Source organism: Sycon ciliatum, chromosome 4, assembly GCF_964019385.1.
Source record: "Sycon ciliatum chromosome 4, ocSycCili1.1, whole genome shotgun sequence".
Taxonomy (NCBI): domain Eukaryota; kingdom Metazoa; phylum Porifera; class Calcarea; order Leucosolenida; family Sycettidae; genus Sycon; species Sycon ciliatum.
The window spans coordinates 29,967,615-29,990,261 of NC_088646.1; the positions used below are offsets into that span (position 1 = coordinate 29,967,615).

General features: G+C 47.0%; 1 protein-coding gene across 1 annotated transcript; it reads right to left on the reverse strand.

Moving 5' to 3' along the window:
- Positions 1-909: 909 nt before the first annotated feature.
- Positions 910-21,713, reverse strand: LOC135815532 (uncharacterized). The gene is made up of 6 exons (XM_065328848.1): positions 19,298-21,713; positions 16,869-16,932; positions 16,459-16,640; positions 3,970-4,065; positions 2,903-3,079; positions 910-2,147 (listed from the first exon to the last, which is right to left on the reverse strand). Exons 1-6 carry the CDS (start codon positions 21,410-21,412, stop codon positions 1,872-1,874), a joined length of 2,910 nt encoding a protein of 969 aa, XP_065184920.1. The 5' UTR covers positions 21,413-21,713; the 3' UTR covers positions 910-1,871.
- Positions 21,714-22,647: the final 934 nt, after the last annotated feature.

The window sequence follows — 22,647 nt, forward strand, 5'->3', positions numbered from 1 at the left end:
TGACCGCCGGAACAAAGGAGGCTTGCTCAACCTGCCTCACCCGCTCCTCATAGTGCCTTCTCTTTTCTTTTTCATGTCGCTGATACACAATAGTATGTGGTGCAGATCGATTTGAGCGTGAGTGAGGATTAAAAACCCGTATATCAATAAGTGTACGCTCAAAACGACTGCCCCACAAACCATTGGCAGCGACATCCAACCGGGCACGGTCTTCCACATTTGCGGTCCGGTAGCGAAGACGCTCCCCCGTCAGCGGTTGCAGCAAGGGCTCGATGGACACACTGGTGCACACCTCGTCCAGCAGCCGGGCCGTGACGTCCCGAATACCATTGTGAAAACTGCTCACATGATACTTCTGTCTGCTGAGTGATCATGCATTCATGGTGATGATCGTGAAATATTTTCTTTTTCACATTTTAAAAAGTCATCGCAGCATGCAAAACAGCCTCTGAGTCTGATCTCCTGTGAGGCTGTGACTGTGTGTCATGCGGATGTAGACTAGTACTACATGATTCAGTCATAATTATGTGATCTACCGTTACAATTATTTCATCCACTAACAAGTCTATGGTCTGAGGAGCTACATGTACTTATACTTGCACATAACAGTTAGTCTAGTCTCCTCCTCTCCATGAAGGCCTACTGATAGTACTTGTACCAAGAGTATAATACTCTTGATAGTACATGTAGATATGGCGAGACTGAATTGATACCCAGGAAAATTGGTGATTGATGAAGACTTTGATGGCCATGCATGATTACAATCATCTACCTAGTACCTGTAGTCGACTGTATAAACCCGACAACTGATGGAGGGAACTATAATAGCATACCTACTACGTAACCTAGTGATCCAGGTCGATTTTAACGGTCATGCTTTCTCCAAATAAGCCAAACCGTTTTGAAAAGTCTTGCAGATAGTATGATTCCGTAACGTTTTCATGTCACCATCATCAGTGGAATTCATGGCCGCAGCGATGAGGACAAGAATGCCGAGAAACATGATTGTATACACATGGCGAACATTGAAGCAGATATATTAGGAGCTCCTCGTGGCTTGGTGTAAATCACCGTCTCACAATAAAATTAATACAATCATGTAACAGTAAAGTTAGCCGGATTCGCGGCCGCATCATATCACTTGACGTGGTTAAAAATCATGTACGTACATACTCGTACATACCGTGTACTGGGAAAATTACACATGTCTGCAGGTGTATGTGAGACAAAACTATGATCATCAAGTAAATCAGCTCAAATTCGGATAGCATTAGCATGCATGCATAACTAAGCACATGTGACAATGGTGCAGTGTAACATTGGAGACCTCCAGTACTGCTCCAGTACTGCTCCACAGCTATTTCCACACTACGGCGGTACCAATGATCTGTCTTTGTCGCGTTGGTGTGCGGCACAACTAGTTTCAGAGCCTATAAAAATTAATAGTAATAATTCCAAGTGATGTGTGTGTGCGATATAGCAGGTTCTACAACTAGCATTCAATCGCTGAAAGCGTTATTTGCTTATACTGCCTTACTTCATTTCCACTAGCCTAACAATACCTCTTCAGCTGACTACTCAGTGAAGAAGCTTCAAATCAGGAACGTTGAGAAGGAAAAGACCTCATATACAAGCATGCACACAGCGTTACATAACTATAGTAGGTTCTATGCTGCCGACAATAGAATAATTATTATTCTATTGTCGGCAGCATAGCCTTGAACCTATCCCAGTATTTTGATATAATTAGTATCTACGACCAAGAGTTTGCCAGGTTATAGGTGAGCTAGCCGAGTCAGTCTACTGCAAAACAAACACACACGGCGCTGGCCACAGGCATTGAAATAGCACACCTGACTCCTGCCACCCTGCTACAAAGGTGTGTCCTGCTCCGGTGCTCCCTGGGTTGCACTGCTCTGCTTGCGCATTGTCGGCACTGGCGCATAACCTCCGTCTGCCTCGACTGAGCCATCTCGACAGGAGGGCTCGCCGCAATCCGGCTTTTGCAGCTCCAGCAGTGGTTCCTTCATCGTAGAAGCCGAGCCGTCATTGGACATGGGCGCCCAGGAGCTCTCGGGGCCGAGATGCGCAGTACTCTCACCGGCATAGCTGTTTGACCACCACTGTGAGGTGTCATGCTTCGCCATCTGGATCAACAGAGACCGGAAATAAATGGTACAAGTACCGCATGCGTAGATGGTTTGGATGTATATTGCGCATGCCTGGAGAATGCAACTCAAACTCTCACATGACATTGTGCACTTGCCAGTAGGGTTGCCACCTAGCAAATTCTAATAGATCAGTGCCACGGTCCATGCTTTTCGTGTTTTGCTGCCTCTGCACATGTGTATGCACTAGCCTACCATACTGTGACGCAGTACAAATGACCTAAATATTCACAAAGGACACAGCCACAGGGTTCAGTACACCTGACAATTCGTGTACTTTGCAACTTTCCTCTCTCCACATGAAAGTCAGGAAACGGGCCAGGTTGCCTGAGTTAGTCTGCACTATTGCACCCCGCAAGCACAACCTCCATCACCGCAGGTGCATTAGTCTGTCAGGTGCAAAGCCTTTCACTAGCATAATAGTCACCAGTCAAGTACCGTAATTGGGTAACACAATAGGGATTATGGTGTTCCGAGTTCAACAATAGGGATTACGCAAAGTAGCTAGGCATGCAGCTAGACTTGATGTAGCCTTGGCAGCTACAATGCCATGTGTTGGCATACGAAGTGCATGCAACTGTTCTTGTCCTCTGGCAAGAAGCAAGTCGAAAGAACATGCACCACTTTAGATACCGTATGCAACCCAACTGCATTCCTCTGTCAAATCTATTTCCATGTTATTTAGCTGTTGCCTCAGCTTGCTCTTCTTTGCCATAGCAAAGTCTTCCTCTCACCTTCTTTCTTCGGACATAGAACACACTGTAGAGCTTCAGCACGGTTGCTACCGCGGTGCCGATTGCGAGCAGAATGAACAACCCACCGAGGTTGGACAGGGTCATTGGCTTCACGCCCTCCGTTGGTGAGTATGGCTGGCACTGGGTAGGGACGTATCGATTGAACAAGGCCGTTACCTGCAGATTCACCCGGGGATGCACGTACACGTATGGTGTGAAAAGTTCTCATTTACAGTCAATCCCGTTGATTTGAACACTATCTGCACAGTTGCTGTTTCAAAGTGATTCTGGGGACGGACCTACTTAACTAGTACATAACTATCCGCATGCATCTTCGGCTGTTGAGAAATTAGAAAACTGGTAGCTAAACGTCTTGTTCTGGCTCCTGGGGTTCGAAATTAAAGGGGCTTTGGGGTATATGAAAAGAGTCCGTATGCCGCTCAGTGCATCATAACGAATCATAATACAGTCAGACCTCGTTTGTCCGGATACCTCGCCATCCGGAAGAAAATCGCTGGCCGATGTGCAGCATATGTTATGCATACAACATAACCGGACCTCCCGATCCGCATACCGGTGCATGATTTTGTGCACAAGCTGGTTAAAATGTATACAAAAAGCTTCCTCGTATCCGGTTGCACGTGGCTTGCAGAAGCAGGAATCAGGGAGTTGTACAAGCAAATGAGGTCCTTGATCTGCTGGATGCATGCGGATAGCACTCAGTTGCATGCACTTGTCATTTTTCCCGCTTGTTTTACATACTGTGCACGATAGTTGTACTGCATAGGACCCGTCTACATGTATGTACGATGCCACTGCTTTTGACATGCCACATGCATATCCAGCATGTGTGTTCAGTTATCCGGTTCCCTTGCCTATCCTTGATATTTTTAAGCGAGGTCTGACTGTAGTAAGTTTGTTAGTTGAGCCTGCGGAAAATCAACCTGTTTGTCCTTTCAAGTAGACGTCTCCACCACCCCAAGGATGAAGGCACCAGAAGCAGCTCCTAATTTCTCCTTTATACGCTACGGCACATCTTTTTACTATATTTTGCAAACTGATCTTACCTTGCCCTGATTGATAAGTAGTCCAAGTGCCCTGTCGATCTCCAACTGCCATGGGGAATTTTTCTTGAACGCAAATGCATACTGCTGGGAATCCACCTGAAGAAACAAGTCCAATGTGCATGTATCTTTCAGTTGAATGATGTGAAGACCCCAATACAGCATCATATAATATAGAAATGGTGGTTAACACACATTTGGTAAAATGGCGATAAGTACACACCTACCCACAGAACGCTCTCTAGGCTGCAAAGTTCTGGCAAAGAGCGCTGCTTCTGTAGTTACCGCCATGGCCAGGTGTGTTTTAAGAACCATTTATCCTCTATCCTTCAGTTGTATGCAAAACATCTCCACTGATTTCCCTACGAGCTTTGGCGCAGCAGAAAACCAGCTGAAGACTTTTCAGTTTCTTTTTGGATACATGTACTGGATCAGGACTGGCCTTTTGCAACAAGTGTAAATGTTTGGTTTGGTTTGGTTTGGTATTTATTAATTCAGTTCGTTGCCTCAACAGTACAAAGTACAAATATCAAGAGGGACGAACGAAAAGAGAAAATAAAACAGAGCAGAGAGGAAGATGCAACTGAAAGGAAAGAAAAACGGAGAGAAACGGAGAAGGAATGTGGACTGGGCGGATTCATGAACCATTACTAGAGAGAAACGGAGAAGGAATGTGGACTGGGCGGATTCATGAACCATTACAGTGGATATCGGTTATAAAGTCATCGGACATAGTGATAAACCGGCTATATTGATACAAAATGAAAATATCAAAAGCAAAACCAGAAAAAGCCAGTCAAACTATCATTATAACCAATATATCGTATATAGCGATAAATCGGCTATAAGGATACAAAATCACCATTCAAAACACCTCTTTGTGCAGAAAAATTATCGTCTATAGTGATAGCAACACACGGAGTGTGAGGCACTGATATCTCGACTTGGAGCCACATGTGTGTTGTGATAGGGTATTCTGGTCTGGTGCTTCCTGGATGATGCCTTTGGGCCAAGAAGTTCTTCACTCTAGACTGGAGAAGGTGCGGTAGCATCCATCACGTATCAGTACGCTACATTAGCGCGATCGAGTACCCACACGTGTATAATGTGTATGTATGAAGCGCGCAGTTGAAAATCGCCTGTAGTGATATACCGGTTATAGTGATAAAATGTGAAAAATCAGAAGGGCACGTTATAACCAATATCTACTGTACTAGAGCAGGGCAATGCATGAACAGAAGGGGCAAGTCCGTCGATATTCATGTTTAAAAAATTCCAAGCCTTATTTTATTGGAATAACCGACGAGGAGACAAAAGGAATTGTTTCATTTTAATTGTTTATACATGGTTATGAGTGCACAATTGATATTTTTCATTGCTATTTTATTTTATTGGTGAAATACATTTTCAAAAAGGAGGGGATATAAGGATATAGTCAATTTGTCGTCATTTAGAGCGTGCAAAAGTTCTGTAGAAAATGATCTAATGTCCTCACTTCCTTTCAAGTGAGCAGGGAGGACATTCCACATAAGGGATGCTCTGGAGGAAAAGGAATTGTACCCTACCATGGATTTATACAAGCAAATTGACAAATTGTTTGTTGTAGTTCCACGAGTTGACCGCTTAGAGGTGGGCAAAGGGAAAAGACTGCGTAAGCATGATGCAGGCTGAACAATATGACAAATAAACGTAAACGTAAGAAATTGATAAAATTAATGTATCGATATTCAAGGTGTTTTATTTGAAGAGAAGCAAGAAGGGGTGGTACAGCAGCATGATATGAAGCACCGCAGGTAACTCGTACAGCTCTACAGAACAAGGTAAACAATCTCTCCCTGGACTGTGCTGATAGGTGAGATGCGTAAACAGGGAAACAATACTCAAAGTCAGGATGAATCACACTAAGCAGGTACTGGCGACGGGCAAATGCTGCCATTTGGCGGAAGGTGCGTCGCAACGCGCCTATCTTGCGTGACACCTTGCTGGTGAGGTGATCTACGTGTGGAACAAATGAGAGCTTGTTATCGATAAGGATACCAAGGCAGCGAATTACACTCACTTCCCTTAAGGTAGTGCCGCCCAGCTCAACAAGAACGGGTCTTTGTACGTCAGGAGCATTCTTCGGCAAGATCCTCATGACCACGGTTTTGTCAACATCAACGCTCATGCCCAGTGATCTTAGTTCATTTTGTAGCTTAGCGAGAGCCGAGGACACGACATCGGCGCATACTATTGGATTTCGTGAGGAAGCGTACAAAGTCTTGTCATCGGCAAACATGAGGAGCTTTGCACCGCTCCCTGCAGCCAGGTCAGGTAAGAGTCGCACATATAGGTTAACCCTTTACTGTCCGTACATACAAGCATCGATCCAATGGGATCGATGGGGTAGGCATTTTGAAATTATCGTAACTTGCTCAAATCTAGGTCTTTTGGAGAGATCGAAATATGTAGGTCGAAGAGAAAAGTCTCAGCTGTCGCCTCGAACAATTCCCGAAGCGATACGAAGAGCGCTTGCTGAGTTATCGCACTCGTAATTCTGGTCCCGGGAAATGTGCGTTCAGAGCGCGACGCACATGTCGACGGCTGGGATTTTCCCTGTTTACGTCACCTCTTGGCAAGGCTACACCGATTCAAATTCAAACGTAGGTTCCCGGGAGTCTCTACGAAAATATTTGAGCTCGATACGAGCAACAGGGGTGACATGGTGGATTGAGATCGATCTCGAGCGTGAGCTCAGCGCTTTTGCGCGTTCCCTGGCTTGCAGCGCTGGACCAGTGCATCCTGTGGCACCGAGTGTGGGCTCATTGCGTTCGTCTCGTCAAGACCTTTCCAGGATTCCCAAGATCGTGGAAATCGTCAAATTCAAACCAAAGTTACGTCTAATTTTAGTTTCAGATTTTGTGGTTGCGTGGGCTTGTATACATTTTAATCGGACAGTAAAGGGTTAAAGGGGAAGTTAAGGCAAAAATTAAAATTTCACCAGTTGTAGTCTTCGGGGTGCTGAGTCGAATGGTCTTGGTCCGAGAAAGCTGAGACGCTCCCTTCCTACTTGAATCCCAATCGAACTCGCGCACTTCCACCGAAACTGGGTGACTGCGCCCTACTAGATGGGGATTTGTATGCAAAATGTCACTAAAAGCGCCGTTTCGTTCTTATAAAAGCACGGATGACCGCGATTGGCCCATATGTTGTACTCTTTTGGACGCTGAGTCGACTGGTTTTGGTCCGAAAAGGCTGCGATGCAGCGTTCCTCCTTTATTCCCAATCGAACATGGTTGAACAAGCGGTCACGTGCTCCTGGGTGCCCAAATCACCTGGTCACCACGCCAGCAGGCGACAACTTTCTGTTATACGCATCCCATATTTGGATCCCGACCCCGGCATGATTCCATTACCCCTAGCCCTGCATGCAGAGATTCGTACACATTCCATTACCCCCTACCCCTACCCTTGCATGCAGTAATTCATACACACTCCAATACCCCCTACCCCTGCATGCAGTAGTTCATACGCACTCCATTACCCCCTACCCCTGCATGCAGTAGTTCGTACACATTCCATTACCCCCTACCCCTGCATGCTGTAGTTCATACGCATTCCATTACCCCCTACCCCTGGCCCTGCATGCATTAGTTTGTACACACTTCATAACCATATTTGACCCATTATCCCCTACCCCTAGCCTTGCATGCAGTAGTTCGTACGTACACACTTATAACCATATTTGACCCATTTCCCCGCTGCCCCTGCATGTAATAATTAGTACCATACACATTTGTAGCCCGTTTTCCCTCCTTCTGCCCCTGCACATAAAACCCACCGTACATTTGATCTAATTACATCCCTTTATAGTGTACATAGTCGGGCTATACACATAATAATACGCGCCCAGCTAAATGGGCGCCCTCATGCATTGTACCGTACATTCTATTCTAGTTCACTCTAAGATAACCAAACTTCGATAATCTAGTCAGAAGAAGAATCCACTCCCTAATGTTGATGTCGAATAATTCTGTCCTCGTCGTGAGATAATATATACTTTACCAACTCTCGTAAACTGGTCTCTCTGGTGTGTGAATAGACAACATTGTGAATTGACAACATTGGCGCCCAACGTGGGGCTCGAACCCACGACCCTGAGATTAAGAGTTTTCTAGTTCACTCTAAGATAACCAAACTTCGATAATCTAGTCAGAAGAAGAATCCACTCCCTAATGTTGATGTCGAATAATTCTGTCCTCGTCGTGAGATAATATATACTTTACCAACTCTCGTAAACTGGTCTCTCTGGTGTGTGAATAGACAACATTGTGAATTGACAACATTGGCGCCCAACTTTGGCTCTAATTACCCACTCCCTCCGCTCTACCGACTACCAACGACTCTGTAATGAATATTCCCGGTGCCTTTCACTTCCCCGCGTGAGTAACTTCGATAAGCTTGTGTATCATATTAGTCATAAGTGCTTCTGCCTACCGTTGTGTTCTTGTTCGTTTTCCTTTTGTGTTAATTGGTGTCCTTTTGTGGTGTTTCGGGTGCATCAGACTTATCAGCCTTACTGTCTAGTATAGTGTAGCATCCTTAGTACGAACCTGTTCGGTCTTCCATATTTTGATCTTGAAAAAAAAAAACAAAAACTATTCAATATGTCAAGTCAATCTTCTTGGATAATGCCCCGTCCATTCTCAGGCAAAGAGAACGAGGATTTCGAAGCATTCTTATTAGATTTCGATAATGCTTGTGATGCCAATGGTTGGGATGATACTACCGTTCTGGCTCGGCCTGTCCGTCCAGCCCCCATAAGAACCCGAGGGGAAGCATCTGGTTCACACTATACGGTTACACCATCTCCTGTTACTTCTACCCCGGCCCCACCTAAAGAGGCTACATTTTATACTCGGTACTCTGAAGCTTGTTCGGACGGTCCTTACGCACCTGACGATATTCCAACACCAAAGATTCATTATGCTGATGATACAAAGTCCAAGTCTAGTGCCAGTGGTAGTAAGCCAGATGCCTCCCTCCCCACTAAAGACTATCAGTGTCCGGGTCCCCTTGGTCGTGGTTCAGATGTTGGGACTCCCGTTACTCATAACCCCTTTCTGACTGCTCTGGAGGCGAAGGATGAAGATGCTGCACGCAAACTTCACTGTAAACTTGTATTGTTAAAGAGGTCACTTCGTGACAGTGCTGCACGTTTTCTATTAAGTTTAACAGTGGTAGAATGTGGGCAGTATGACACCCTTCGCAAAATCCTTACTGAGCGATACATGCCAGTCGAAGCACAGTACGTCCGTAGAACCCAGCTACGTACGAAACGCCGCCAACATGGGGAATCGTTGTCGACTTTAGCCGACGACATTCGTTTGTTGACAGCCAGGGCTTATCCCAGAGCAGGAGTACTAGAGAGGGATGATTATGCCATGGAATCTTTCATTCAGGCTTTGGGCGAGTCATTGCGTGCAAGGGTTAGGGATAGCCAACCTGAAACCATGCAGGATGCACTGCGTAGGGCTCTGTATTTGGAAGCACATTCATTTGCTGATGCCTCTGCCAGACATGAGCGTAATCATAGTCATGATCCGTACAGTGCAGCTGTGTCTTCTGTACGAGATGAGCGTCCCCCTGGGTCTGGTTCAAAGGGTAATAGTAGTACCTCCCGTGCACAGCAGTACAATAATGAACCTGATACGCTCACCCGTCTCTGTTTGGCAGTAGAGAAACTCGAGACTCGCCTGTCTGCCCCTGTTAGTACTTTTAATGGTGATCCCCATAAAGGCCGTAAACCCCAGTACGATTCTTCCCATAATGAACCTATCTCTAATTCTGCCCGCTCTTATGGCACAGGCCCGTCCCGTGGCTCAGTCCAGGGCCCACCTTCTTTTGAGTCTGGTTACCAGACCTCCCATCATGATAATTATGCTCGGCGTTATGACCCTCCCCGTGGCTCAGTCCAGGGCCCACCTTCCTTTGAGTCTGGTTATCAGCCCCCCTATCATGATAATTATGCTCGGCGTTATGACCCTCCCCGTGGCTCAGTCCCGGGTCCACCTTCTTTTGAGTCGGGTTATCACTATCACCCTATGCCACATGGTCCTCCCCGTAATTTTGATCATGATGCATCCTATGCTGCTCGTCCTGATCCAGGGATGGCTTATGGTCCCCCTCCACCCCGAAATAAACAAGGTTCCGGGTATGGTCCTCCTCGTCATGGTCCCCGTCCACATAACAGTCGAGTTGAGTTTAGGGACAACAGGAATGGGTATCGTCCTCCTGGCCCATCTTCCCAGCCCACCCGTTTCCATAACAGCCATTTAAACTAGTTACTGAGGCAGATTCTTCAAAGCTTGTCCGTAACTGTGATTATTCTACTCCATTTGAAGTTCCTGCCGATGACTCCGCTCCACATAAGTATTCTAGTAATGAAAGCTTGTCAGTTTTCCCATCTGATAAGGATTCTAATTGTTCCAATAATTTTAAAAGTAAGGCTGATGGTTTGTTGCAGTCCGCTGTGCCCTTGAGTGATGCTGATTTTCATTCTGGGTATGACGAGGACTCACCTGTTGGTTATGAAGTGCTTGTGGATGAATCTCCGCGGGAAGCCCTTTATTCTAAGTATTTAGAGTGTTGTGATGATGACTTGGAGGCACATGTCCCCCTTTTGCATGATGTTGAAGAAGATGAGGATGAACCCCTTCTTTCAGTTGTGCCTCCACGTCCTGTTTACAACACCCCCCAGAATAGTCTTAATGCCCTACAGATGTTGATGGATGAAAATACGGATGTAACACCCGTTTTGCCGCTCGATTCCGCTGTTCAATTATTCATGGCCGAGAATTTAGACGAAACGCCTGTTTTGCCTTTCTGGTCTCCGGTCCAAGTAATGATGGAAAGCAATTTTGATACCACGCCCGTGTTACTTGCTGAAAAAGCTGGTTTTCACGATGACTTATCTGACGATGAGGAATACCTCGACTTGACCATCCCTAATGTTTCTGCACGTTCTAACGGATTTTACGTATCCGGTACTTTTGAGTTCTCCAATACAGCTGATAATTCAATTACCCCTGTTCACATACGCCGTATTCTAATTGATACGGGTGCCGCTGTTTCCCTAGTTAGCGAAAGTGTCCTTAAGCAGTCTGATGTTTTTCCGGATTACCACAGTGTTGAAGATTTATTAGGTGTAAGGCGTCTATATTCTGCAGAGGGCCGCCCCATGGAATTTTCGGGAGCCGTTACCTTTTCATTGCAGCTAGACCAGACCAACACCCCCTTGGAATTTTCAGCCATCGTAGTCCCTCATTTACATGAAGACTTCTTATTAGGTGCAGACGTACTAGTTAAATATGGCATAATTTTGAACATGAGTAATTGTACGTTGAGCTGGAGTGGAAGTTCGACTCCTCTAGTACCGTACATCCCCCGTAGAACTGTAGAGCCGCGGTCTCCAGTTCAGGACACTGCTGACACTTTGCATGAGCTGGTGCATTTTCCCCGCAGAACTGTGGAGCCACAGTCTCCAGTTCAAGGTAGCGATGTAATTTTGAATGAGCTTGTGAGCATCCCAGCTCGTTCAGAAGTAATTGCCATAGGCAGAATTGCATGTTCTTACTCGACTGGCTTGGTTGAGAGAATGCCCTCCCCTAATTGCAGTTCTGTACTAGTAGGTTCTACCTTGGTCAAGTCGAGTGTTGCCGGCGAAGTTCCTGTTCGTTTACTAAATCCGTCAGATTCCCCGATAGTTTTGCGTGAGCATCATCCCATCGCCACTTGGCATGGAATGGAATCTTTTTCATTCGCTGAGTTGGACGATTTTTCGCCCACAGGTTCTCCTGTGGAAGGAGCGGCAAACCCATCAACATCTGCCACTGTATCCTCCGAAGAGAGAACATTTTCTCCCCGTAATGAGACCCCGGATAGTGTAATTAGTAACTCTGGAGTCCAGTTCCACGGTACTAGACCCCCAGATTTTAATGACTGCACCCCTTTTGCACTGATTGCTGTGGGAAATGTTGGTGCTGCAGGCAGACTTTTCCATGGTACTAGACCGCCTGAGAATAATTATTACTCCAGTGCCCCCTTGTGTGACAATATCCATTCTGACCATACTGTCAAGTGTTTGGAGCTGGTTTTTCATGGCACTAGACCACCGGAGAATAACCCTTGACTGTGTGACTGGCCTCTTTAGACTCATTAATTTGTTCGTCTGAAGTTGTATCCTCTCTGACACAAGCTTTGTGTTTAGTAACTCTTGTTGTTACTATACTGCAGACGCTTCCCCGTTGACCGTTTTATGCCTATTCGTTTGGAGAAACGCACAGGAAGACATGTTTGAATGCTTGAGATGGAATGTGCCTTTTCTCCCCTCCTACCTCAACTTTCCCTGTGTGGTAATATTTGTTCTTCATACACGTTTGCTATGTTGAGAGGTTTTGCATCCTCGACGCCCTTTCCCCCTTTCCATCCGTGTCGAGATGCTTTAGAAATCCTCCACGCCCCTTCCCCCTTTTCATCCGTGTCGAGTTGTTTTGAATCCTCCACGCCCTTTCCCTCTTTCCATCTGTGTCGAGATGTTTGAATCCTCGACGCCCCTCCCTCCCCTTCCATTTGTGCCGAGATGTTTGTCAACGTTGACACTCCCTCCACTGTCTGGTTTTTCTTCATGACGTAGCAGTCTTTATGTAGAGTGGTGTAGATCCCTCTTTCCACCTCTAAATATTTTCACGCCAACTGACCCTATCAATTCCAACTGTCACGGTTTATATAATTTTCATTCATTCAGACTTTGCGATTTCCCAACTTCCAAAGTTCCCTCTATTTACCTTTCCAACAATCATTTCATTAAGCCCCTTTGCTTGTCATCTCCAGCTGAGTGTTCGTCCTCGCTGTGGAGTTTAGCCCTTCCCAAGTGCGAGGAATCATCATTTCCCTAGCTTCTTTCCCTCACCTTTGGCCCATTTGTTTCCATGCCTCCAGCTGAGTGTTCGTCCTCGCTGTTGAGCTTCCCCCAACAGCTTTGCATTCTTGTTGTGTGCTTGTGGTTGTGTTTTGTGTTCGTTCTGAGTTGAGCTTACCTCAGGATGCTGCATCCACTGAGTTCTACGTCCGTTGCACCCCGACTAGCAGCAAGAACTTCCCCAACGGAGTTACTCCACTTCCAGAACCACAACATGCACGACTCCTGATCTTCTCTGCTTGCACCTACTCTTCTTTTGGTTCCCTCTTTCTTCTCTCTACATCTCTTTCTATCATTCACTTGCCTTACACGTGTTCTGTTTGTACATGCGGGTGTCTGCGGAATGCGTGCATGTCGGACTCGTATGTGCGTAGTGGGTTACATGTCCGTATATGTGTGCTTGTTAAAATGCATGCCTCATTTTTAGTATTATCATTTTTTTTTCCTAGATCGTGGGGACACGATTTTTGTTCCCCACGGGGGGAGGTAATGTTATACGCATCCCATATTTGGATCCCGACCCCGGCATGATTCCATTACCCCTAGCCCTGCATGCAGAGATTCGTACACATTCCATTACCCCCTACCCCTACCCTTGCATGCAGTAATTCATACACACTCCAATACCCCCTACCCCTGCATGCAGTAGTTCATACGCACTCCATTACCCCCTACCCCTGCATGCAGTAGTTCGTACACATTCCATTACCCCCTACCCCTGCATGCTGTAGTTCATACGCATTCCATTACCCCCTACCCCTGGCCCTGCATGCATTAGTTTGTACACACTTCATAACCATATTTGACCCATTATCCCCTACCCCTAGCCTTGCATGCAGTAGTTCGTACGTACACACTTATAACCATATTTGACCCATTTCCCCGCTGCCCCTGCATGTAATAATTAGTACCATACACATTTGTAGCCCGTTTTCCCTCCTTCTGCCCCTGCACATAAAACCCACCGTACATTTGATCTAATTACATCCCTTTATAGTGTACATAGTCGGGCTATACACATAATAATACGCGCCCAGCTAAATGGGCGCCCTCATGCATTGTACCGTACATTCTATTCTAGTTCACTCTAAGATAACCAAACTTCGATAATCTAGTCAGAAGAAGAATCCACTCCCTAATGTTGATGTCGAATAATTCTGTCCTCGTCGTGAGATAATATATACTTTACCAACTCTCGTAAACTGGTCTCTCTGGTGTGTGAATAGACAACATTGTGAATTGACAACATTTCACACCAAGGTTCAACTCGAGTTCAACTCGAGTGACAGGATCTAGGACTGCACCCAAAAAAGGTCAAACAGGCTAGTAAGTTGTACCCTGCAGGCACGGTGACCAGGTGACTGGTGTACGCAGGAGCACGTGACCGCTTGTTCAACCAGGCGCGTGCACCGTATGAGGTTTTTGGTGTCTGGAAACCACCTTTTTTCGGGCAATCTTGCCAAAGGAAAAGTGTGGCTACTGGATTGGTTATCGTGCATACACGTCGATCGACGGGCAGTTTACAGTACAGTGACTATGTCCTTATTTCGAAGTGAGAGAGAGTTGCTTTGCATGCAGTTCACAATACATTATTCTCTCTTTCTTCAGTGGAGAGTAGCTACAGAGAGATCGATCTCCAGCTCTGGCCCGCTCCTGGATTGGCGATGACGTTCAAGAAATCCGTTTTGTCTCCAAATTTGAGTCAAGCACGCGCGATGCAAGTCAGTTCAAGGATATTATTGACGAAATCTCCTTCCAAACTGTTGACTCAAATCAAGATCTCCACAGCCTTTCGTTCTCGCTCTCAGAGATCTTCGTCAAAATCGTTTGTCGACTGGGAAGACGTAAAACTGTGCGTCCATCATCCACTTGCGCTGCTGGCTGCGACTCCGCAAGGACGCGGGGCTTCGCTTTTCTTTCGCGAGTTTCCATCGAAGCAAGGTCCATAACTCTTGATTGAATAAGGAAAATTACCAATACATGCTGAAAACTTCATCATAAGAACAGAAAGAAAGATACGTCGAATGTAAGCAGTGTTTTGATGAAACGAACATGCCTGGAGTGGACTAGTGAAGCACCTGTTGTTGACTGTAGTGTAGTGTAGCCTGGGCGGCTGGGCACCGGGCTGGGCCTATCAAACTATTTTTACTTGTTCAATATGACAAACATGTCATGTACATGTATATGTGCACATTGCCTTTTGCACCCTTTTGCAAATGCATGTAACTGCTGGTATGTAAAAGGTAACCCGTTTTATCCTGCTACCGGTTATACTAACATTTCTATGTAACATCGTCCCCTCCCTCAATTCCTCATTAGGCTCTTATTTCTGTCCTTTCTAGTAAGTTTCTACCCCTGGACCTGGTTCCCTCTCAGACGAATTTGTGCGGGCATGATAGCAGTCGGAGGAGCCCTACATCTCATCAGCACCAGTGTCCATTGCCGGGCATTGGTGCCCTGAGCACCGCTGATCTTGAATCCCCCCTCCTCCCTAGCCCTCGCCGTTATCTTTGACGGGATGTTCGGGGGGATGCGCATGTGCACAAATACCGGTACATTAATATACAGCGGGTATCCAGAAAAAAATTTACCAACTCTGGAAACCCCCCTTTCAAGACTCGGTGCACGCCACTGTCAACCATGTTCGATTGGGAATAAAGGAGGAACGCTGCATTGCAGCCTTTTCGGACCAAAACCAATCGACTCAGCGTCCAAAAGACTACAACATATGGGCCAATCGCGGTCATCCATACTTTTATAAGAACGAAATGGCGCTTTTAGTGACATTTTGCATACATATCCCCATCTAGTAGGGCGCAGTCACCCAGTTTCGGTGGAAGTGCGCGAGTTCGATTGGGATTCAAGTAGGAAGGGAGCGTCTCAGCTTCCTCGGACCACGACCATTCGACTCAGCACCCCGAAGACTACAACTGGTGAAATTTTAATTTTTGCCTTAACTTCCCCTTTAAAAAGGGTGGGACCCAAGATTGTTCCCTGCGGAACCCCTCGGGTTACAGGGAGAAGAGATGATGTTCCTGTAGCCTAGACAACTGTGTATCCAACCTGTATGGGTGGCAACTGCAACTTGCAATATGTTTTCTGCAAGATAAGCTGTTTCCTGCAAGGACTGTCAGGAATAGTCAACATTAAATTTTTCTGGCCAGGTAACACTAGTTACTAGTGTTGTTACCCCATTACTTCATGAGCCTGCGTGAAAGTCTATCCTTGCACAGCCAGTAATCAATCTACTGTAAAAGCCGTTATTCTAACGAGGTGCATGTATAACGATTTCCCAAAATCGACTAGTTTACGTGTACCAAAGGTAACGATTCTCACTCATTCTCAACGCTCAATACTGACAATAGGACAGTATATGTATCGATTTCTGTATAACGATTTCTATTTTAACGACAGATTTCTCCTCGTTAAATCGTTAGAGTTAGCACTTCGTTATACATGGCTTTTACAGTACTACGGAAGCATACCGGCACGATAAGAGCTATTGCATGCTATTCCAAAACACAAAATATTACGTGTGCTCCAAGGACGATGACGTCACAGTTCTTCGCCGCAATCCTGCTGATGTGAGGACTGTCGGCAATGTAGGCCACGATAGAGCCATTGCGGAGACACTCAAGAGCTTCGTCTGGCCCACCGACGGCTACAACCTGGCGAAGTCCAAGCTTGTCATTGACATATGCCCAGTTGGAAGTGCCTGGGAGAGAATATTGGTAGACAGGCAAGGCATGTAATCCAAATCCAAATCGTATATCAAATCATCAGGCACAGGTACATGTTTGTTCCGAAAAGAAAGGAGGACTTAACTGTTCTTACACTATCAGCAACATGGCCAGTATTCGTACATGTATGAAGTGTGAAACCATGGCCCGGCATTGCTAGCTAGGCATTAGTGCATCCTTAAGGCTAGTCCACTGAGACTGACCATTACGACAGCCCACTGGCTTCTGGTAGAGGTCGGCATAATCTGTGATATCTGACGCAGCAGACTGCAGAAAACACAAAATAGAAGTCACTCACAGGATTTAATTTTGAGGAACAGAATTTTCAAAGACCAAAAAATTAACAAAGCGTCCCTCTGTTCATTTCTACTCATATCCCAGCTCGTACCACCCCCTCCCCCCCCCCCCCCCCTAACACACACACCTCAGACCTGCCCATCGCGGAAGCGATGATAGCGAACAGCTATGTTAGACATAGCAACTTGTGCTGGGATTACACCATTCAACAGCTTGCAAGGCTGATGAATTGACCGCCACTATTTTTAGCCTGGTATCCACCACACAGCTGATTGAAGTGACTTTTTCTGGCCAGTGAATCCCTATTTTCATTTTTTCAATTTTTTTCTTTTTTTTCTACACACACACCACACCACATACCACACCACATACTCCGGCATACACTGGCTGTTGGTAACCACCCAGGAGAATGAAAGAAAAGTCAGGAAGAGACCGAGAAAGAGAAGAAAGACGTGTGCGACCATAATCGTCGGGAATTGAACCCGCAACCTCTCGATTGGAAATCGACTGCACATACCCCGCGTGTCCCAAGCAAGTCTGCGAGTCTCTGTCGTCTGCAGTGACCAACCTCGCCAAGTGGCTAGATGACATCGGCCTACTTCTGAATGCCCAGAAAACCCAAGTTCTGTTTGTAAAGCCAAGAGGCGGTGCTGATGTTCAAGAACATGTACGTTGTCGAGGACAATCTCTGGAATCAACAACATCCGCGAAATACCTGGGTGTTGTAATCGACAATGACCTCTCCTGGCAGCCACATATCAGCCATGTAACACGCAAGATCGGGCCAGTAATTGGACAGCTATGGCGACACGGCAGGTCCCTGAGCCTAAGAGCACGCCAAGTCTGGTATGTCAGCATGATACAGGCTCATCTGTCCTATGGATCCAACTGTTTCTTCTCCAGTCTTTCCAAGCAGCTCCTGGATAAACTCCACCGCCTGTCAAAATCCGGTGTCAGAGCGACCCTGCAGCAAAGGACTCTGGTCCCGACTGCCCCCCTTCTCGAGCTACTGGGTGTGCCAAGCTTGCCACAGCTTCTCTTCCAGAAGCTTGCCATCTTCGTTTTCAAATGTTTAAATGACAAGACAAGTCCCCTGTTAAAGAATCTGTTCGTGCCGATCAACGACCCTGCCACACCTCAGCTGAGGACGACACGGGGTCAAGTGTCAAGCCTGCTGAGAGTTCCGTTCCTCCCTGGTCCTGCTGGACGTCGTTCAATTCAGTTTGTTAGCAGCATTCTGTGGAATGCTCTCCCAGTTGCAGTCCGTACGGAAGGTGATTGGCAGAAATGTAAAGCTCTAGCTACGGCTCTCGACTTGCCCAGCCTTTACCCATATTAACATTCTCTGTACCTAACTTCATGTCGAAATCCATTTTAACAATCCGCATATCTCTCCTCCTTCCCCCCCCCCCCCCCCTCTCTCTCTCTCTGTCTCTGACACACACACTCTCTCTCTCTCTCTCTCTCTCTCTCTCTCCCTCTCTCTATCTATCTCTCTCTGTTGTTGTTATTGTTGTTGTTGTTGTTGTTGTTGTTGTTGTTGTTGTTGTTGTTGTTGGTCATTTTGTGACAGCTTGTACAATTCCCTGTCCAGGTAGTAAAGCGTCTCTCTCCTCTCCTCTCTCTCTCTCTCTCTCTCTCTCTCTCTCTCTCTCTCTCTCTCTCTCTCTCTCTCTCTCTCTCTCTCTCTCTCTCTCTCTCTCTCTCTCTCTCTCTCTCTCTCTCTCTCTCTCTCTCTCTCTCTCTCTCTCTCTCTCTCTCTCTCTCTCTCTCTCTTGTTGTTGTTGCTGCTGCTGTGGTGTTGCCGTTGCTGTTGTTGTTGGTCTGTTGTTGTTGTCGCTGTTGTTGTTGCTGTTGTTGTTGTTGTTGGTCATTTTGTAAGAGCTTGGACAGTTCACTTGTCCAGGCAATAAAGCAGTCTCTCTCTCTCTCTCTCTCTCTCTCTCTCTCTCTCTTTCTCTCTATCTATATCTATCTCTCCTCTCTCATCATGCATGCGTCACACTCTCATGGATTTATTTATTTTATTTATTTTTATTTTTATAAGATTGCATGCTTCACACTCTCATGTAATATTTCTTTCCTTTCTTCGTCTTTTTGTGAGAGCTTGGACAATCCACTTGTCCAGGCAAGAAGGCAGCAATGCCTGTTCATTCTGGCGAAGTAAAATAAAATATACCAGCCAACCAACCAACATACCACTGCACCATACACACACACACACACACACACACACACACACACACACACACACACACACACATGCAGCCCCCCCCCCCCCCCCCTCCACACACACACACACATGCGACAACAGCGACATGAGTCATGCACTCACCTGGCCGGCGAGGAAGGTAGCCATGTTAGCGGTGTAGAGCGTCACCATCACTAGCATACAGAACTGGACAACAACCAGGTAGATGCGCGCCCATGCCATCTTGATCTCATCTGCCTCGTGCACAAAGAAGAAGGACATAAAGCTGAAGAAGATGCCGTCGATTGCGATGCTCTTGTGACGTTGAGTCTCCACCCCGGCCGGATCCAACACGGTGAGAACAAATCCGGAGAAAATCAGAACCAAAACCAGAACAACCCACACAGTCCAGTGGAATGGCAAGAAGAAGCTCCAGAAGCCTCCTTCCTTTGTGGGCTGTGGACGGTTGACGAGGATGCGCAGGCCGCTGAGGAAGATCGACTGGGAGAAGGAGCAGAGCTTGGCCCTGGCGGCGTTCACTGTGATGCTACCGATTGCCAAGTCGTACGGCGTGCTTTCATTTCCCACCGTCCGAACCATGTCCGTCCAGGAGCCATTCCACAGGGTGAACGTGTAGTTGAATCCAGTGGAGTTGGCCAGCATGCGGAGAATGTCCACCGCCACACCGGAGAAGTCTTCATTTCGAAGCGGCGGCTTCCTCAAGAGAAACGTGAATGGGTTGGATAGAGGCACGTAGATACGAAGGTTTTGATTGAGGAAGCCCCGCGTTGATGGCACCTCGTACGTGCCTCCAGTCCAGCGGATATTTCTCTCCAAGAAGTCGACGGAGGAAAAGTTCAGCTTGTTGCTGCTGGTCCAATCTCCAACCATGTCCAGTTTTCCATTGACCAGATTGAACACGTCATAATCAACAGTAGAATAATCATCTCCTAACTTCATTGGCCCACCAGCACCGGTTCTGGTTGGCAGGTTGCGCAAAGCAGTCACCAGCAGTGAAATATTCTGCCAGGGCCGTAAGGAGAGGGCACCAGGCACGACCTGCACCACTTCACCACAGTTGACCAGGCGTGGCGCACCCGTTGCGCGAATCCAATCGGGGATGGCAAGACCTATGGACTGCACGGCATCGTATGAGTATACTGACTCCAAGCTGAGCGAGTTGACACCACTAGTGGGAGCATATGCTGGTGATCGCTGATGTAGCGATGCTGCAAGAGCAGATGCCTGCACATTATCCAGCTTTGGCCGGAACACCAGTGCTCCGTCGAGGAGATCAAGAAGTTCCTGTGGTAAAAGGTCAGGAGATGTAAAGAACTGTAGCACGATCCACGCATAGCCTTTCTCTAGCATTCCCAGTTTCTTGGCATATTGCAGAATGGACAAGAGCTCGCTGCCGTCCACGTTCAGTACAATGATCTTGCAGTTCTTAGCGACAATGGACGCCATCTTATCCAGTGTTTGCGAGGAAAGGTTGGTCTTCTGGCCCGTGACGCTGTCAAACGACGTTCCATCAAACTCCACGTGAACGCTCTGTACGACGTTGACTCCGAAGCCCGGTGCTTTATCGATGATGTCATTCACAGCATGGTAGCCGCTGAATGCTGTCGAGTAGATGAGTGCGACGGAGTGCCAGATGTAGTGCAGCACCAAGTCCTTCAGTGCGAACGGCAGCAGCACGTCGGAAGGACAGGCGCGCAGAAACGTTGGGTAGAACGAGGTGGTGTGTGTATCCCGGTTCGTGACGGCCGTCGCGATGGCCGGCACCCCAGCCCTGCCAGCTACCGGCCCTACAACACTCACAGTCGTCGACGCGGCCATACCCACTATGGCAATGGCGTGACTGGTCTCGATCAACGACAAACTGTCCTCGAGAGCATCAAATCGCTGCCAGTTCGTTGGCCTCACGCTGGCCACGAGTTTCCACTTTATGGCGCCCGTACGCTGGTGCAGGGTAGCGTTTCGGTTGACTTCATCAATAGCTAGTTGAACAGCCTCCATTGTCTGCTTACTTTCCTTATCGGTTAGTGAGTGGACGAGAACACCAACGGGCAGCGTAAACGTTCCGTCCTCCGTCAAGCCTACCGCAGCCGTTTGCTGACAATCTGCTGACGTGGTAGCCGCGAATGCCTCCTTCGTCACGCCGACCAACAAAGCAAGCGCTAGGCATGCCGACATGATTTGGTGAAAGGGTATCATTCGTGTCCATCGATTGCAGCCTTTTCGCCTTGTCGACATCATGAGTGTCTCGAATTCTTCATTCACTTTTAGCGGCTTCGACCATTCAATGGCAGCATGCTTCGGACATCTTCCTTCTTGCCTTGGGATCCTTAGTCCTAACACAATCTGAAACGCAGCTGCGCCTCAAGGCAGTCAAGCACTCGTTAGCTGCTATTTCAAATGAGGCAATTGGAATCCAAGCGTGATTCGGAAATACGCTCAGAACGTCGAAGGGAATGCAAAACATCCACTTCGTCAAACGCGACTATTTTAGTGGTCTATCAGTATCACCATGCATGATCACGCGAACGCTCACATGATTCATGCTGGAATCCAGTAGGTGCGCTCAAGTACGTCTGAGAAAGGCAGTCTACTCGTAGACCTACCCTCTTCCCCTCCCCTCAGGCTCTTGCCGCCCTAATCCTATCATATACTCTAGAATAATACCGGTAGTCTAGCCTCTAACTACATGTAGTATTACCGGTACTTTCTAAGTCCCCTTGCAATGATCACACCGACGAAGACGCCAGTTCGCGGTAGATCAGGCACATAAACCATGTAAACCAAAGCCGCGAAGGAAACCCCACATGGATTAGGACATTCGGCTAAGACTTCCGACGTGTCCACATACAGAAAGCGGCTCCGAAACTGCATGAGGTTGAGCGGCGGCATGACTCTGATGAGAAGGACCCAAACTCCAAGCCTATTCTCGGAGTGACACCGACCGCTGGTTGGACAATGGTAATATGCCGGCAGCCATCGCCCATCGGATGAACCGACTTGACTGTTGGTCACGCTCAGGCAGGTTTCAGGACAAGACGCCTTGGTCTTGGAGTTGAAGGTCAGGACCAGGGATAGTAGTTATAGTACATGTACGTAGGTGGACACTAATAAATCTACCGAATGCAGAAATTAGAAAATGAATTTATCGACGGAAATTCTGGAACATGGCAATCTAGATGTCGAATGTGCTAAGCTCAACAGGGAATAGGCAACGGAGCGGAAGAGAATGGAATGCAACCTTACAAAAATGTTGTAAGACATGACCCGAGAGTAGGCATTGGCGGATAATGCTCGAAAATGTGGCAGATTCTGCTCGAAAAGTAGTGAAATTGGCAGAACCATACAAACCTTATGGCGGGCAATTCCTCGAATTCTGCTCCATTTCTTTATCCACATACAGTCTGTATCGGCTATAGAGTGACCGGATATAAGAATATATCGGCTACAGTGATATTGGTACGAAATATCAAAAG